The sequence below is a fragment of the Tauraco erythrolophus genome, chromosome 28 (assembly GCF_009769465.1).
Source record: "Tauraco erythrolophus isolate bTauEry1 chromosome 28, bTauEry1.pri, whole genome shotgun sequence".
Classification (NCBI taxonomy): domain Eukaryota; kingdom Metazoa; phylum Chordata; class Aves; order Musophagiformes; family Musophagidae; genus Tauraco; species Tauraco erythrolophus.
The window spans coordinates 5,035,395-5,050,482 of record NC_141492.1 but is presented as its reverse complement, the minus strand read 5'-3'; the positions used below and the strand labels follow the sequence as shown (position 1 = coordinate 5,050,482).

The 15,088-nt window shown below is 49.4% G+C and overlaps 1 protein-coding gene across 2 annotated transcripts in view; it reads right to left on the bottom strand.

The window, feature by feature from the left end:
• The window catches only part of GATAD2A (GATA zinc finger domain containing 2A), a 49,806-nt gene that overhangs the window by 14,604 nt on the left and 20,114 nt on the right, over positions 1–15,088 (bottom strand). The window contains exons 3-4 of one of the 2 annotated variants that reach the window (XM_086627682.1): positions 9,294–9,384; positions 8,260–8,531 (exon numbers count right to left, since the gene is read on the bottom strand). In XM_086627682.1, the coding sequence (XP_086483808.1) occupies positions 8,260–8,531; positions 9,294–9,384 (363 nt within the window). Of the gene's footprint in view, positions 1–8,259; positions 8,532–9,293; positions 9,385–15,088 lie in introns of those variants that run through there. The other variant, XM_009978986.2, reaches the window with a different exon arrangement.

The following is a 15,088-nucleotide window of genomic DNA, read 5'->3' as shown; positions in this document are numbered from 1 at the left end:
CCGAGTTGAGCTCGTTGGTGCTGAGCCCTTTTCCAATGACAGCCGGAGCGGCTCCGCGTGAAGCACCGAGTCAGGCGCTCGCCGTCCTCCCCAGATTTAAGGTTAAATCCCTCAGGAAACGTTACGGAAAGCTACAAGAGCTGAGACTCACGCCAACGTAGGGATTTGAGGGTTTCCAACCTGAACCAGCCCGTTCCCAAAAAATAAAGAGCTCTCCTCTCCAGCTCCACCCTGGGAGCAGCCCACGCGGCCGCGGGGAGGGACGCCGCAGGGCTACGGGGCCAACGCGTCGGGACCCGAACGCGCCCACGGATACGGGGTGACGTGAAGGATTTTATTCGGCTACGGACGACTCCGCCACCGGCGACGCTTCGCGGCTCCGAGAGCCACGCTCCGGGGGGGATCTCGGCGGGACCCGGGAGCTGCCGCCGCCGCGCTCCGGCCGGCTCTTCTCCGGCATCCGAACCCGCTTCGGATGGCGGCACCGGGGGGCTCTGCCCTCCCGCGCTGAGCGGGGCCACCGCCAGGTCACGTGACATGCCAGGCACGTGACCCTCCGTGGTGGAAACCATGGCAACGGCCGGTCCCAGCCGGTGCTGCCCGGCCGTCATTTTGCGAGGTGAGGTCAGGCCCAGGTGCCGGCAGAGAAGATGGAGCGGCCGTGCCCGGGGGTCCCTGCTGCCCCCACCCAGGGCCGCTCGGCCTTTGGTGAGAAAACACGTGAGAAACGGAAAAAATCCCGCCCGGGGCAGCGCCCCGAGAGCACCGGCTGCGTCGTGGAGTCCTCCCGGTTTGGTTTCCGGGCCGGACAGCGATGTCTGCCGGAGCCCGGAGCCTTCCTGGGACATGACGAGGGGGGAAACCTTCATCCCAAGGAGTTCAACGGCACGTGCCGGTAACGGCACGACCACGCGCCATCGACAGAAGCGCGCGCTCGTCAGCGACCTGAGTATCTCGGAAAAACACAGCGGGGTTTAGGAGGAGGAGGAGGAGGAAGATGGGACCCAACGCCTCCCGTCAGCCCGCAGAGCGCGGCCGGGGCACCGGGAGCCGGGATGGAGGTCGGTCCAAGCCGTGACACTGTACGCACCTTCCCGAGACGGACCTGCAGCACCTCCGTACGGAGCTGCCGCAGCCGGGATCGGGGGTCCCCTCTGCTGGGTGCCCCCCGTTATCTCCCTGCGCTTGGAAGGGAGTGACGCTGAAGTGCCTACACAAGATACCACTGCTTCGCAGGAAAAACCCACCAAAACCTGCCAAAACCCAGGTAGGTTTGGACGTAGGACCACGACACGAAGTCTGGAACTCGGAAATAAAAGTTTGCCCCAAAAAGCTCTGCAATCAAACCTCATCCTGCGCTCCCGCTGCGACGGAGGAGGAGGCAGGACCAGGACCACCTGCCACGAGCCTGATGGTGCTTCGCCAAAGGGTTTCCCCGAACCCACACGATTTCTGTTTTGCAAGATACGTCATGATGTTCCTGACAGCTCCATTATACGACACTGGCCTAATAAAAGCTGCATTAGAACCCACTACATTCAGGGTTTAAAAATCATGGTTCCACAAAAGAATTGAATAGATCTATTCCGGACCATCCACCTACACCAACTTTGATTCTGTCATGAGACCTCGCAGAGGAAAGTCCTTCTTGAAAAGGGGAGATATTAAGTATTTTTTAAAGCAACACGTATTGACCGCAGCGACAAAAGTCGACTCATGTTCGGCGTTACAGGATTTACATCCTCAGCAGCGCGACCAACAGCGTAGCAGACGAGCTGGCACAAGACTGAACTCCAGAAATGTAGACCAGGATTCTGCAAAACAATCTTCCTTCAAAAAGGAGCCCTGCTTTGCTCTTTTGTTAGCCTGTGTGTAAAGCAAAAAATTCAAAGCAGATGTTTCAAAATGAGAGAGACAATGGGAACATCATCACTTTCAGAAAAATACTGCCACCAGCAGTTAATAATTTGGGATAACTGCCCTGATACGGTGACCTTCATCCTCTGAAGCCATCAGGCATATCCTTTAGCTAAATAAAGACATAGTTCTATTATTCTCCCTTCAGCTTTCGTAAGTGTTGCCGTCTCAACCATTTGGACTCTACGCTAGAAGATGAAAGCGGAGTCACTGCCCAGTTCTGTGCACCCTTTTGAGCAGTCCCAGCCATAAAACACAATTTACCAGAGACCTTGCAGAAAGTTCGTGCGAGGAATCAAACGCAGACCTCCTAAGTCGCTACGTACCCTAAAAAAGCAGCCACGCTTCCTCCAGTGTCCTCTGCTAAAGCCTCAGAGCAGGAGGACAGATGCATCACACCGTTCACGCGTTTTTCTCAGTGTCTCGGAGCATCCTGTCGCAACTCAGAGCCCAACAACTATTCCAGAAAAAAAAAAAAAAAAACAATCCAAACCAAAAAGCCAGTTTTCTATACAGGACAATGCATTTATTAGAGGGTCAGGTGGCCAAACCCAGCCTTGAAGGTCTGCTTCTACTTAGCTGGGCCAGAGGAAGATTAAATTTTTGCCTTGAAGATGATACATCTGAGGTCTACGGTATCTTGAGGTGGACTCAACTCTTCTAACAGACCCACCTTCCTGCGAGACAGAAGTTTCAATGAAGTATGACCGAGGAAGACAAAGTTTAAACTTAACACTGGCAAGAGGAAAAGAGACACCCAGGAGCTACTGGCTCTGGCAGAAGGTTTAATTGCAGAGGACTCGCGCTGCAGCTCACAGAGAGCTTCACGACGTTAATGAAAGAGCTGCCGTATTGCAACAAGCAATCCTGGGGTTTGCTCACACTGCTCCAGAGGCATTGCACAAAAAATAAGCTGCCTTTTACACACCAGTTCTCATCCGTGCTCTAAAATGCCCTTTCGATCCCTCTTGGAAAAAAAAAAAAAAAGAAAAAAATTAAAATCAATGCGATGCTCACTTGGTTAAAGTTACCGAATTGCTGACCCGAAACATGGAAGCCCCATCCTGCGGTATCCCAACAGATCCTGCCCATCCCGAAGGAAACATCACCACTGTGATTCAGACTAAAGCTTAATCTGCATTAGCAAATATGCAACAGTTTTGCCTCAATCCATTCAACAATCTCTCGCATGCTCTCATCCAAAAATATTTGGCACGGAGGGAAGACAAACAAGGAAAGAAAAAGCAATGCGGTGGGGATTTTTCTTTTTTTTCCTGGAGATGTTTTATCTGCACAAATCAAAGAAGCTGCGATGGATCGAGCGACTGCGGTGCGTAACTGGAGCAAAACAAACTTCACCCCTTCCTCGGAAACTTTAACCCAACTACGTCTGCATTTAAAACACAACATTGAAATTCCCCAAGAAACTTTGGCATCAATTTTGTCACGATACCCTTTAGTACAGACGACGTACACAAGCTGAAAAGGAGGTGTAAAGCATGGGGCTGCGCTGGATTTCCCAGCTCACTAATGGGAAGAGAGAACGCTGTTCCCAGTAAATTCCAGTAAAGCAGAGACTTTGGTCAGCCAACACAGGCTGCATCCTGATGTGCTTAAGAACATGTTTGAATTTCTGAGTCAAACCTGTTCATTTAGGAAGTTTAAGGTGATTTGCCTGGATTAAAACAAAACAAAAAAACCCCAAACCAACCCCAAATCCTTCAAAGCACCAAAATCGAGCATCCAAACCCTAACACAAAAATTCAGAGCACAGCCACTAGGCCAACTGTCACACAATTCCAGAACAATTTCTGTGAGATGTTATTTTTAATGATCCCGTGTAACAAAAGGAGAACACGGTTATTCTGAGGTTCCAGAGCAACACAACATTTGTCAAGCGCACAAATCACAACCAGCAAGAGCTAAAATCAAAGGAACTAAAGAGTTCTGACAGATTATTTCCCCAAGAGCACTAAATTCAGGGATGCTACAAACTCCACTCTCATCCTTCCTGGCAGTTTTTGTTCCAGGAGTGGCGCAGCGTTAAGGCAGGCCAGCCCACGTGCCAGAGCTGCGGGTGGATTCGATAGCACACAGCAGGAGACAATAGATGGGCGCAAGCAATTTTTGTGGAAAATAAACCAAACGGATCAAATGCAGATTTTTTTTGGCTTATCCAGACTTGTACTTCAATTGGACAGAAAATCCAGACTCTGTAGCTTAATGCAAGAAGATGACACGGTACACATAGTGACTTGGAATGTGGTTTTTTTTGTTTGGTGTTTTTTTTTGTTGGTTTGTTTGTTTTAAAGAAGCCCCTCAACTGATACAAAACCTGTAAGTTTCCGTTTATCAGCCAGCCTTAACCTGTTTTTGATCAAGCCACAATTAATATGGATAAGACAGTTAATATGCTAATCTACCACTCTTGGCAAATAGAGAAAATCCAGGAAAAACTGCAAGATGTTCAACTGCCTAAAGCGTTCCAGTCTGCTTTACAGAGCACACGTTCATCCCCAGAGTGCTGACAAGACAGAGCAAGAACTGGGGATGGATGGACGGACGGACAGAAACCAACTCTTGTACCCTTGCCTGTAAATAGCCCCCACCTCCATTTGTGAGCAACTTTTTCCTACAATGGGGATAAGAGTACGCTGCTCCTGAAGGATCTTGATGCTTTTGCTCCAGAAGAGAAGGCAATTTGCCCTCGCAGCCCTGTCTGAGCACAGCAGCTCCTGTCCAGATAGCCAGCTCCACGGCTGGGTCCAGACAGATCACTCGTGGTCTCTGCCAGACCTTCCTGTGAGTACACCAGAAGTCACGAGCTTAACCAGTACTGTGACGAGTTCTAGTATGGCTCAGAGAAAAACAGAAAAAAAAATAAATCATCCAATTTAGAAAATAGTCAGAATGTGTAAAATCGATGCAGGGAGCTGAATCTGGAGTACAATAAATGCAACGCGGTGCAACAGGCTGCACGATCCAAGAACAGCTCCAGGAGAAAGCCTCAGCTGGAAGCAACTGATGCTCAACGCAGGGCAAACGTGGCAGGAAAGTCGTGTATTTAAGGGGGAGGAAAGCACAGGGGGGAGATGAACAGGGGGAAGGGAAAACAGGGCTTGAAAGCTCGACAAGACTTCAGGATTCCACCAGGTTTAACAAACCAGCACCTGTACTGATGTAAATCAGTGTACTCACAAGCAAAGCGATTTACACGACACTATTTTACCATCCCACCACAGACCAGACCCGTCCTTATCAAGGGGGGAGGACTCTCCTGGCCCCCATTCCTTCTCCCCAGCAGGTCCTGCAGGATAAGGCCACGCCAGCGCAGCGAGCTCCCTGCGCTGCAAAACGCCGTGCAGAGGAGCAAGATTTTGGTTTGGCCTTGTGTGACCTCCCAAGGACTTCCACCACTACAGACCTTCTTCTGTTTCTTCTGGAATCAGTAAAATGCGCGCTCATACCAGGCACTATTTTTAAATTTAACTTTGAGGTTTAAAAAAAAAAAAAAAAAAAAATTAAAAAGAAATATATTTTTAAGTTTAACGCAGAGATATTGCCAGGCTTTGTATTTCAAATCTTGAAGATCAACTGATTTCAGAAAGATAATCTGTTCAGTCAGCTTTATGTCAGCTAAACTGTGATTATTGCTGGGTCACCTTTTCCAAGGAAAACATTATGTTTTCAGTTGTGAAAGAGTTAAGGAAGTTTAAAAGCCAGGACGCCACACCTCACTAGGCATGAGTTTTACCCAAGAAGTCCGTAGCAGTCCAGTCATTTCAAGCAACAGCTCTTTTTTCATCTCCCCAGAAAATCAGCTCAACTGCTTTAAAGACACAGGTCTTACGAAAGCTATGAGCTGCATTCCTCTAAAGATCAAAGGTTTGGAAAGGTAAGTCCCACACTTGGGGGGGAAAAAAAAAATCCTTATGAAATTAAGATCCACCTTCCCTACCACTGCCAAGCGTGTTCTTACATATGCAAGAGATCAGAGTCTGGATCCAGAGACAAGCTCCTCTGTATCGCAGGCATCTGCAGGCTGGGATCGCCTTCTCTCGGAGGTATTTGCATCCTGAGGCGGGTCGGCTGCTCAGCACCACGTCTCTGCTCCGGGAGCGGAGCCCCGCACCACCCTGGGAAGCTGCTGCCTTACTTCCAGAATCAATTCGGGCTCATTCTTTGGCCTTTGAGATGACCTAGGGTTCAATTCCTCCCGATTAAGAATTTTATACAAAGGTGTTCCAACTTGCAAACAGTATCTAAAGAGCTTATCCAAAGCCTCGTGAAATTCCTAATTATATTTATTACGATTAACTTCAGCAGGCTGAGGATCAGGCTGCCTCCTCAGGCAAGCAGAGTTTTTATATGGGGAAGCCTCTTCTCCCTCCTTGCAGAAACCGAAGGCAACAACATCCTATTGCCGCCCGAAATAAGAACGTTGCATGGAGAGAGGACGTCCTCCCATCCCATCCCATCCCATCCCATCCCATCCCATCCCATCCCATCCCATCCCATCCCATCCCATCCCATCCCATCCCATCCCATCCCATCCCATCCCATCCCATCCCATCCCATCCCATCCCAATCGGCATTTCTGTTCCAGACGCTCTCTGGGAAGTTGAGCCCCTTGTTCATCGTCCTGTTTGCGCGTCTTGCGACAGAGACGGACACCGACCGGGCAGAAACACTGGCACACGTTTCAAAAACATAAACTCACAAAAAGCACATGTGTGTGGGGGCAGGTAACGCACCGAAAGAGCTCCAATACCTCACTGTAATTTATTCAGTTTTTGGTATGAGCAATCTTTCCAGCTATTCTCCAAAAAAAGAACACGCACACCTGTGTTAATGAGCAGGTAGCGATTACGCCAAAAGACACCTCCAGAGATTTACTCCTCGTCAGCACAACACAGCTGCTTGACACGGGAATCATCCATCACCCCAGTTAACCACTTCCGTGCGAGACACAAGCACGTCCTAAACATCAAACTGAGCAACTTGTGTGACTGCCCCTTTGGCAGAAGGTTTATGGAGAAAGCTGGAAACTATCGCCCTGCCTCAATCCCGCTGATGGAAGAGGTCTTGTTCTTCATGTACTGAAGCAGCATCTGCCTAAAATAATCAGGCTCTTGCAATTTCTTTTAGAAAAGCATAAAAAGTTGGGAAGAGTTTATAGATGAATTGCCATTAAACATCAGGTATCAATTTTCCTAGTAGCACCCATAAGTGCCCCTCCTCCCAATAATTCCTGCACAGTCGATAAGGATCTTGTGTTTTCCATTTCACATCTCGAATCTGCTCTGCTGTACCACCCACATCCCAGCGAACGCAGACTCGTCACTCCCAGAACTGTTCAGGCCACTTTGCACAGACAGGTGGGTCTCAGGTGCTACCGCCCCAACATTGGCCGGTGTCAGAACCAGGAATAAAGGAGAATTCTGGACTTCCTGCTCAATACATCGGATCTTACTGCTCTATAAAGAAGAAAGGAAGACTCTGAAGGGCCAACCTCAGGGCCACCTCAGAGTTTTCCAAAACCTCAGAGTTTTTGACAAATCTTCGACCCTGGTACAGCCAGAATCTGGGTTAGAAATACGGTGGAAGATTTGGAATCTGGCTTTGAAGTGATGCCCATAAACCTGTGCGTCAGAACCACCCGACTCATTTGTGCATCTCAAACACAAGTCAGGAGAAAAGCTTTACATTTTGTAACAATATCATTCTCCAAAGTGATAGAGAACTTTGAATTCATGCGTTCAGATGCCAAAATTCAGACACCTTCAGGAGGTTGGACTTTCAAAAAAGTATTATGAACTTGTCCTACAGAGAGCTGCCGCAGACAGGTGCTGCCTTTTCAGAACACTTCTAGTGTGCAAATCCTGAAGTTACTCAAAAGAGAAAAGTCAGGCTTATCCACACATACTGCTCTGTCAGGAAGAATCAAGTTGCAATTAAACTTCCTCTGTTTAGACAATTAGAATCTATTATTTTTCCTGTATCGCAGCTCAATTAAAAAAAAAAAAACCCAAACCACTCTTCCGCACATAAATCTCAATCAGTAGCTCGCAGCGCATCCTCTTTGTAACTTGCACGTTTCTCTTTACTCAGCTGCTCATCACAGCTGCCAAAGCTCGTGGAAGGAAAATCCAGGACGGGATTTATACAGAAGGAGCTGTTGAACTTCACGTGAAGAGCCAGAGCTGCAACGCACGCGTAAAATTTTCATTCTCTCTACCTTTAAGACGCAGAGAACTTCTTCCCAGTGCGATCCGACGGCATTTTACTGCGCCGGTATCCCGAACGTTACCGTGCAACGGCAGCACGTGGGTCGTCACTCACCTTTTTGAGGTGCTCATGTCCACAGGCTCATCTCCCGTCTGAACCTCCACTTTAATAGTCGCTTTCACCTCTCCACTTTTTAACAATCCTTGTACTTTTCCAGCTCCGGGATCGGTTTTTATCTTCATGTCGCCTTCAGCATTTAGATCTGTTGCTAACAGTCCTTTCTCCATTTTTATTTTTTTACTGTCCACATCGTTGTGCGTTACCTCACGTTCTAAGGCTCGTTTCTGACTCCGTGTCCGGCATGCTTCCTCCGTCATGGTGAGGCTCTGCGGAGAGAGGAGACACAAACGAGTTAAGCACATTGGAAAAAAAAGAAAAAAAGTTGTACAAAACACCTCAATTTCAAAAGAGGGCAAAGTACAGCGGTTACTGCAAAAAGAAGTTCAGAAAGAGCAATAAAGGTTTTGCTCGCTTACCCTATCTTCAAAATACATCTCAGTCTGGAGCTATTACACCTGGCATCGCTGTACTTACACTTTTCATGTTAAGCAAAAACAAACAGGAAAAAAAAAAAAGCAAAACAAGAACACACACACAAACCCCACTAAGCATAAACTACAATCACCGAGGAGGGGGAAAAAAAAAAAAAAAAATCTGCACTAGAGCATGAGAGACCACACAAACCCCCACGACGAAAAGAAGTTTGGCTCTTGACCAAAAGGCAGGAAGAACGTATGTATTTGCCTCGCATGCAAATAAACGTAATTACTAAATTGGAGATTAGGATCTCCCCGGACTGGGAGCTTCCCGAGGACCTAAGCCTGACTGGGAGTTTCGGGAACCAGACACATGGGGAAAAGGACCACCACACCCTGCGTGAAGAGGCGCTTGCACGGGTCGGGCGCTACGGCACTGCCATTGGAACGCTCAAGTTGAGAGTTTCTCTGCTCCTGGAGAAGGAGCCGGGCTTTTCCAGGCGGCAGAGGAAGCGCTGGGCTCGGGGGAACCGGCCTTAACCCCTCGCCTGCCGGAGGCGCGGGAAGTTTTGCTCCTGGTGGGCTCTGACATCTCCGCCCGCACTTCGGTACCTGCGGACACCCATCCATGGGACGCGGAGCTGAGTCAGGCTTTGATCCCATGACATCACTGGGCTCCACATGACCCTTCCCAGGATGCAGCCTGCGAGACAAAGCACTTTCCAGAAACCAGTCTGAGCCGGCGGCAACCCGCAGCGGGGCCAACCCCGCCGCCGGCCGGCACCCCGGCACAGAGCATCCCTCCTCCTCCGGCATCCCTCCGGGTGCGCAGAGACACTGGGCACTAAGGGGGTGGTGTAGGGTTGGGGGGTGGGGAGAGAGAGAGAAAGAGAGAAATACACCCCCCCGCCCTCCAATTTTTTAATTAATTAATTTGTTTATTTATTCATTTTAAGCATCCCTCCCATCCCAGATTTTTTTTTTTTCCTTCTCCTTTTAAAACGGGTTTCAAGAGTAAGGCCAACACACGCGATAGTTGAACAAAGTCTTTGAAACGTTTTTAGCAGCGAGAGATTAACATAATTACGCAACGTAATTAACCTCTGCTCCCCCCCCCCACCCCCCTTATTCAACAATGTCACACAAGCTTGGGTGAAACTGCTGCTTTGACAGCGTAAGCCCCAGGCAAGTGACTGCAAGTTTCTCTGCGCCCTGTTGGATGAAACACATTTTTTTTTTAAAAGCAGAATTTAAAAAAATAAATCACAATCAGCACACAAAGTGCCTCCCCTCGGCTGATCTGCATTTCCAGCACGAACTTCCACCCAGGGCAGAAAGGTGGGTTTTGCAGAAATCCTGCGTTAACGTTGGGGTTACGGGAGTGAGCAAACAGCCCAGGCAGCCGCACGGAGATGTCCGGCACGGCTCAGCGTTCCCCGGCGGATCGACAGAAAGCCTTTTCCAAAGCCTGCTCCAGCCCCGGCAGCCGTCGGGAAGCACAGCTTTTCACTGGAACGGCACCTGGCTTTCAGCATCTCTGCTGACAACGCGGCAGTGTGACCAGACCGCCTGGCCGGGAATGGCACGTCTTATTCCTACTGCCTCGGTGCAAACGCAGCTGAACCCAGCGCTGAAACAGAGGAGCGGTCAGCTATCGCCAAAAAAAAAAAAAAAAAAGCCTGATCTGGGTTCATTTTCGGAATCTGCACATTCCCCAGCCTTGCCAGGATGGGAAGCAGCAGCTCCAGATGTGACAGCTACAGTGGCACTTCAGGCTCCAAACCTGGAGAACGTTTACACGACACTGTATTGCTACTCCCTTGGTCTTTCCCAGCTGGATGGGGAAAAATCCATTTCTCCTGGGATGGGGATGGCGGGATCCTGTGCTGTCCCTGGGTACCTCAGACCCCTCCGGAGGCAGAGCCAGCGTGCTCACGGCCAAACCTCGCTCACCTGCGTTAACATCCCAAGCATGAAGCCATCCCAATCTTGTACCGGCGTTAAGTTTTATTTAAAAAAAAATAACGCAGTCAAAATCCTACTGTAAAGCCAAGTAACGCGTCCCGAATAGTTCCCTGAGCACCTGCTCCCAGCTAACCACGACGGCTCGTCCCGGCGCGACGGAGGGAAGCGGGCACTGGGCTTCCCGCTCGGAGCACTTCCAGCGGCGAACCCTTCGCGCACGGACTCCTTACAAAGGTCAGGCTGAGCCGACCAACAACCTTGACGAAAAGGCACGATGCACCTTTCCAGCCAAACCCTCTCCTGTTACAAATTCTCGAGGACATCACGTCTTGCACCCTGCGATTCCTTTAGGGACTGGCAGCAGCCGTTTCTCCTGGGTGACCCCCACCATCGCCCCCTGATCACACACCGACAACAAACTTTCCTTGGAAACGGCCTCAGCTTCCCGCAGCCCAACTTCGAGGAATGGTGGTGCTGCTGCTACGACGACTTCCCTGTGAACTGAAATCCAGTCCAAGTTTTTGTTAAAAATTCACAGCATCTCGTCGCAACGACGCCGGCTGGAAAGCAGCAACTGAGGAGATCCATGTTGCTGGAAAGACCTTGGGATGAGATTGCACTCACATTTTTACAGCTAAATCTGAAGATTGCAAGCGCAGGCTCAAGGTTTATATATTCTGTAAGAGAGATCTGGTTGTACAGTCCCCCTGCCACAACAGTGATTAAATCATATTTATGGTAGAGGAGCCCCAAAACCAGGCTCCCTAAACTAGTTTTAACCCTTTTAGGAAACAGTACTGGAAACCAGTTTGCCAACATGGATACAGACACAGAAAGACCTAAAAGAAAATTTATGTGGCACTGAGAGAAGGGGAGGAGAAAAAAGGTAAAATAATCAGCAGGATGTCTTTAAAAAGGTTAGTCTGCTGCTCTTTTCAGGAAAAGAGATGAAAACTGGTAATGTCAGAGGCTTTTGTGGGAATCACCTGGGTTGACAGGCCCAGAAGCAGGTGCAGTTTAGGTGAGTCCCTGGCAGGATCTATTTCTCACAGTAGACTACAAAACTCTTCCCAAAACAGCCTAAACTCAAGATCTGTAGGAAAAGGTTAAAAACCAGGTGGGTGCCCTGGAAGAGAGGAGGAGGAGGAAGAGCAGCGCACCTGCAGAGACCTGCACCAACAGGGATGGTGTCTTCATTCACGGAGAGGACGTGAGCGGCTTCTTGCATGACAGCAGGAGGCAAGAGAAACCCAAATTGACCCGGGAAGGAAATTCCCTCTGGATCACAAACCCTGCAACGTACGTAACCCCCAGGACCCAAGGAGGGCACAGCAGTCACCGCATGAGACTTCACCACCACTACTAAACAGCACCTTACCAGTAAACTCTGTGACCAGCACTTAAAGTCTGCTGGATTTATCGAGATCTCATCTTCACCAATTGATTCCACTAGATGGGAATAAATCAGCTCAATGTTTAAAAACATCCTATTTATGCCAGCCTGGTGAACATCGTGTACGCTCGCGATGCCACCTGTATGCTTTCCATTGGGAAAAGGGTCAAAAGAGCTCTCCTGCCACCCTCCAAACCTCTCCTTCCTCAAAAAAGCGGAGCAGCAAGACCAAGAAGACAAACCTGGTTTGACTCAGCCAGTGTCTTTTCCAGTAGGGACGTGCAGGGCACCATCAGACACCCCCAGCCCTTGGCAAGGGCAAGGGCTGTGCTGCAGCACTCACCTGTTTGCTTGCTTTTGCTGCTGCAGGGAAAAGTCACAGGAGAGAAAAAACCCACAAACTTCCAGTTTAAGACTTGGGAAATTAATTGCTTTGTGCGGATTTTTCCAGATGTGCGGTCCAGCCCGGAATAAAGCCGAGCGGCTGTGGAAGCCGTGCCCGGCTCACCTGCCCGCTGCCTGACCAGGGCACAACGGGCACCCGGGTGGCAGCTGGAACTGGTTTGATGCACGAGCACACAGACAACACTGATATGGTACATGAAGACAAAACCACAATTTAAAAAAAAAAAAAAAGCAAGCACACTTTGCTTGCTGTTTGTAATGTACACTTCCACTTTTCCCCACATCGCTTTCGGAGTTATCCTCACTGCCTCCTCTCTCCTCTCCCATCCATGATTTACAACCTCCTCGTACAAACTCCAAGTAATTCCTCCTCAGAGGAGTAGTTCCGCTTACTCCTCCCTGTTCAGCACAAGCGGGTGGTTCGAAGTTAAAGAGACTGAAGTTAAAATTACACCCGACGCTTCGCCGGAGCCGTCGGCCGCGCTGGCGAGCGCTGGGATTGGCGCAGTCCGGCTGCGGATGGGCTCGAATCCCACCGCGGCCGCACGCTGACCCATCCGGCTACGTGGTACTCGCCCGTTTTGGTAGCCAAAAGCCAAGACCAACAATTCTCTTCCCCAGCGTGATCTGGAAACTTTTACAGCAAAAGAAAGGGGGGGAAGGACAAAAGAGACGTGGTTACAGGGGAGGAAACGGAGGGTCAGACATACTCGAAGCCCCTCAGTGAGTATTTTCTAAAGGTGGTTGATCAAAAACTGACTCTGGACAGTCACCTGCACCCAGCACAGACCCCACGTGCCCACCAGACAGCCCTCCGCGAGCGCAGCCACCTCAGTCCATCCACACACCCCCTCCCCACCATGCCTAGAAATTCCTTTTCCAAAGTAGGATGTAAAAAGTTTCAATGAGAACTCACTGCTTCAGCTGAGCTTATTTTCTTGTGATGCCCTAAGTGCTTTTCTTTCCCCTATGTACTCATTGATCATGAGGCCAAAAGTGCGATGACCTGGAAGAAGTCATTAAAATTTTTATATACACATATATATATGTGTGTGTGTGTGTCTGTATTACTGTGTGCAGGTGTGTTCACATGTGCGTGTGCAAAAATGCACACACACATGCACGCACAGACAAGTTCATGACCTTGTCACGTAGATATTTTGAAAACTAAGCTTTAGAAAAGCCAAAGTAAGAAATAGATTTTATTTTTCTAATGCAACACCGGTAGAACACCACTGGTTATTTTGCGGGTTGGAAAAAAAAAAAATAATAAAAAAATCGCCCCGCACCTGAGTTCAACCAGGCAACCAAAAATCCATCCTTTCCCCGACGAAGGCAACAAAAAAAGCAGGAGAGCAGCCAGAGGTGGGTTGGTATTTTTGCTCCCTCGGCCATTATTTCCATCCCATGAGACCTAACAGAGAAGAAGAGCTGCGAGGGCCGAGGCCCCCTGGCAGCAGACGGGATGAGAGCAGGGGGTACCCGCTCCGCAGCCCACCGGCTGCTCCCAGCTCCTGGCTGGCGAAGCACTGCAGCCCACCAAGGGTTAAGCCCTGCCATTTTGGTGCCATTCACCGATATGTCCATTAAGGGTGTTACATAACAAAATGGCAGCCCTTAACCCTTCCCTCGCCGGGCTCCCACGCTGCTCAGCTGCATGTGCTCACGTCAGCGGCCACCGCAGCACCTCCCTCCTGCACCGTCCTGCTGCTCCTTTTTTTTTTAATTTATTTTTGCTATTATTATTATAATAATGCTTCTTTAAGCATTCAGGGAAAAATAAATGAGCTGGCTCAGGGCTGTTAAGTATTTGCAATTAAAAGGAGACGGAGCCCACGGAAGTTTTCTTGGTGTCACAGGTGTTGGGCATCTGGAAGAACCAGAGGAAAGTTCTCCGCTGGCCCGGGGACAGCAGCGGAGCGGCCCACCAACAGAAAAGCATCATTTCAGGGGTGCCAGCCTGATGAATCGTTGAAGGGAAGCAGCCAAAATGTGGGGTCACCGGAACCCTACGCTGTCCTGCAAACAGCCACGACATCCCCAGGGCTGCTCCCGGGTCCGGCTTTGGAAGGGGAACACCTGCAGCAGCTCCTTCTGCACCTCCAGCCTCCCAGAAGCTGCTTTTGTTTCCACCCGAGTGACCGGGCACCAAGACACACGCCGTGCCCACACTGCAACTGCTCGCAGTCATTATAGTGCAGTAGGAAGCAATTCAGCCCGGGTTTGACTAAATATTTACCAAAACGAGCAGATAAACATTTGTAGAAAGGCGCTGAAGTGGAGCTCTGAGCACCACGAACATGAAGTTCTGTATTTGGCCAGAAATGGGACTTGGGGAGCTGAAGTCCCACTGCACTAGGAGCCACCCTCCTGCTTTCCCCGGTGTTTGTGTCAACTCACCTTAAAAAATAAAATCAAATCGCTCTTAGGGCTGAGTTGGGCTGTATTTATTAGTCTGGAGGCTAACCACTATCTCGGGGCTCTGTGGAACAAAGAGAGAAGCATTCACAACCCTTCACAGAAAGCTCTGTGTGCCACATCGATTACATTAAACACGTAAGCTGTGTAAATGGAAAAGAGCTGCTGCCTGTAAAAATCAATCCAGTAATTTGCTAAATTTTTCTAAGAACTTCAGAGAAGCGTT